Raw genomic sequence first — 2023 nt, forward strand, 5'->3', positions numbered from 1 at the left:
ACTACCTGTGCATGTGTAGCACCACATTCAGACAGGGACCGCCCTCACTGTTTCTGTAACACAGAGAACTCCTCATCTCTATGGTTTTGGATTCAAGACATCTTAGCAGCAAATAAGCAACTAATTCTCATAGATGGAAGAAAGCTACAGCACACATCTTAATATGCACCCTGTTGCTTTTAGTGCGTAATAAGACCACATGACAACAGGCAAAATGAACTGGTTATGGGACCTCATTTGATGACTGTGTTTTTGTCAGTATCTCAACTGCTGCATTGACCTCTCCTTCAGTGTCAATCAGAGCCTGCAAGTTTGCATTTTGGTCCTGGAAGCCCATGGCACTGAGCTGCTGCATTTGTCTACCAAATCTGGTCTGTGGTGCTTGCTCGTCCATCTCCTCCTGGCTTTCTGCTTCATCCTTGTCTGACACTAGACTTGCATCTTCCTCAGACTCGCTGCTCTTTGCAGAGTCTTCCATGCTTTCCAGATCCAGTTCCACATCTGGGTCCCCCAAACCAAGTATAAAATCTGGAACTTCTGTTGAGAGGGTCTGTAAACCTAGCTGGACCTGTAGCAAAGCCTGCAGTGCTCTAGGGTTTCTCAGCAAGGATGAAATCTCAGTGTTCTCCATCTCCGCGGGCAGCTCCTGTGTCCTTTCATCTTGCAGTTGAGAATTTCCATCACTTAAAATATGAGTGTTATTCAGCAGCATTTGTGCTGGGCCCTGGGGGTTTGTTAATGCATTCTCCAGGTTGTACATGAGTTCTGAGTTTTCTGTTAGCTGCTGGACCATGCTCTGAATCCCTCCTGAGCTGGGCACCACTGCACCTGCTGCAGGCCCCAAATTCAGCACAATAAAACTGTCGTCTGCACTGTTGTAGGCATTATGGCCATCATAGTCATTTCCATTATCACTAGCCCTGTTTGACTGAGGGGCCCAAGGATTGGGTAATGGTCTCCGGTTTTCAGTACAGGCTGGCAGCCTGGCTCTGTTCAGGGATGAGTTACTGTCTAGTGAAGCAAATGGGTTGTTTCCCAGTTGTGTCTGCACAGCCTCCAACATGGGCTCTTCAGTTTCCCTGTAGAGCTGTTCCAGAGCACTGTACCCACCAGGTATGCTTTCAAGGTTGTTCAGGGCACGGTCATGGTTCCTTATCATCTCTTGCATCATGGCAGGGCTGCTGGAGGCTTCTAATATTTCCCTGATAAAATGTGGGTTGGTGAGAATGTGGCCGATCTCAGGATTTTGTTCAACCAGCTGCTGCACCTGAGGGTTGGACATGATGAAGTCCCTGGCGAGTTCGGCATTGGCAAAGATGTGCTGCACAGAGGAGCTCTGCATTATCTCACTTACCAGGCCATGCAAGGACACATCTCGCTCTTGAACTCTACTCACCAAGTCGGACACATCTGTTGAGTCCAGGCCTATGAGATTTATGCCTGTCACCCCAATGAGAAACCCTAGCAAAAACAAGTTGTTGTTGATGGTGTTTAGATCCAGGTCTGAACTGACAAGCTCAGACAAGAGGTTTTCCATGGTCTGGGCCACTAGTTCCTGGCTGGAGGTCAACAGCTCTTCAAAGTGACCTTGGAGTTCAGACATATAAGGATGGTTCAAACCTGGGTTTGGCAGATCAGCTATACTTCCCAAGAAAAGCAAGTTGGAATTACTGTGGCTGGGAGATCGCATCAGTGTGGTTGCAGTACACTGATCTGCCAGGCTGTCCTGTGGTCTCTTTTGGGACCTGATGACAAGGTGGATGCTGACCCCACTGTGGATACCATACTGGCTCAGAGTGTCTTGATCCTTGAGGATTTTCCCAGCAAATATCAGTGCCAGCAGCTCAGGGGGAGTTTTGAAGCGTTTGGAGACTTCTTCCTTAAACTCCTGGATGGTGCTGCTCTGAGCAACCTCAAACTGCTCCTTCTGCTTGAGGGTCTTCACAGTCACTTTGATGATATTTGATGAATCCATGGTGACAACTGGTTGACTGGACCCTGCTGCCTCTTTGCTTTCGGACAT

General features: G+C 48.2%; 1 protein-coding gene across 1 annotated transcript; it reads right to left on the reverse strand.

Annotated features, from left to right (window-relative positions):
• Positions 1 to 223: 223 nt before the first annotated feature.
• On the reverse strand, positions 224 to 2023 carry LOC112993730 (ubiquilin-1-like). Its single transcript, XM_064509251.1, has 2 exons — positions 1672 to 2023; positions 224 to 1503 (listed from the first exon to the last, which is right to left on the reverse strand). Exons 1-2 carry the CDS (start codon positions 2021 to 2023, stop codon positions 224 to 226), a joined length of 1632 nt encoding a protein of 543 aa, XP_064365321.1.

The sequence above is a fragment of the Dromaius novaehollandiae genome, chromosome 1, assembly GCF_036370855.1.
Source record: "Dromaius novaehollandiae isolate bDroNov1 chromosome 1, bDroNov1.hap1, whole genome shotgun sequence".
Lineage (NCBI taxonomy): Eukaryota > Metazoa > Chordata > Aves > Casuariiformes > Dromaiidae > Dromaius > Dromaius novaehollandiae.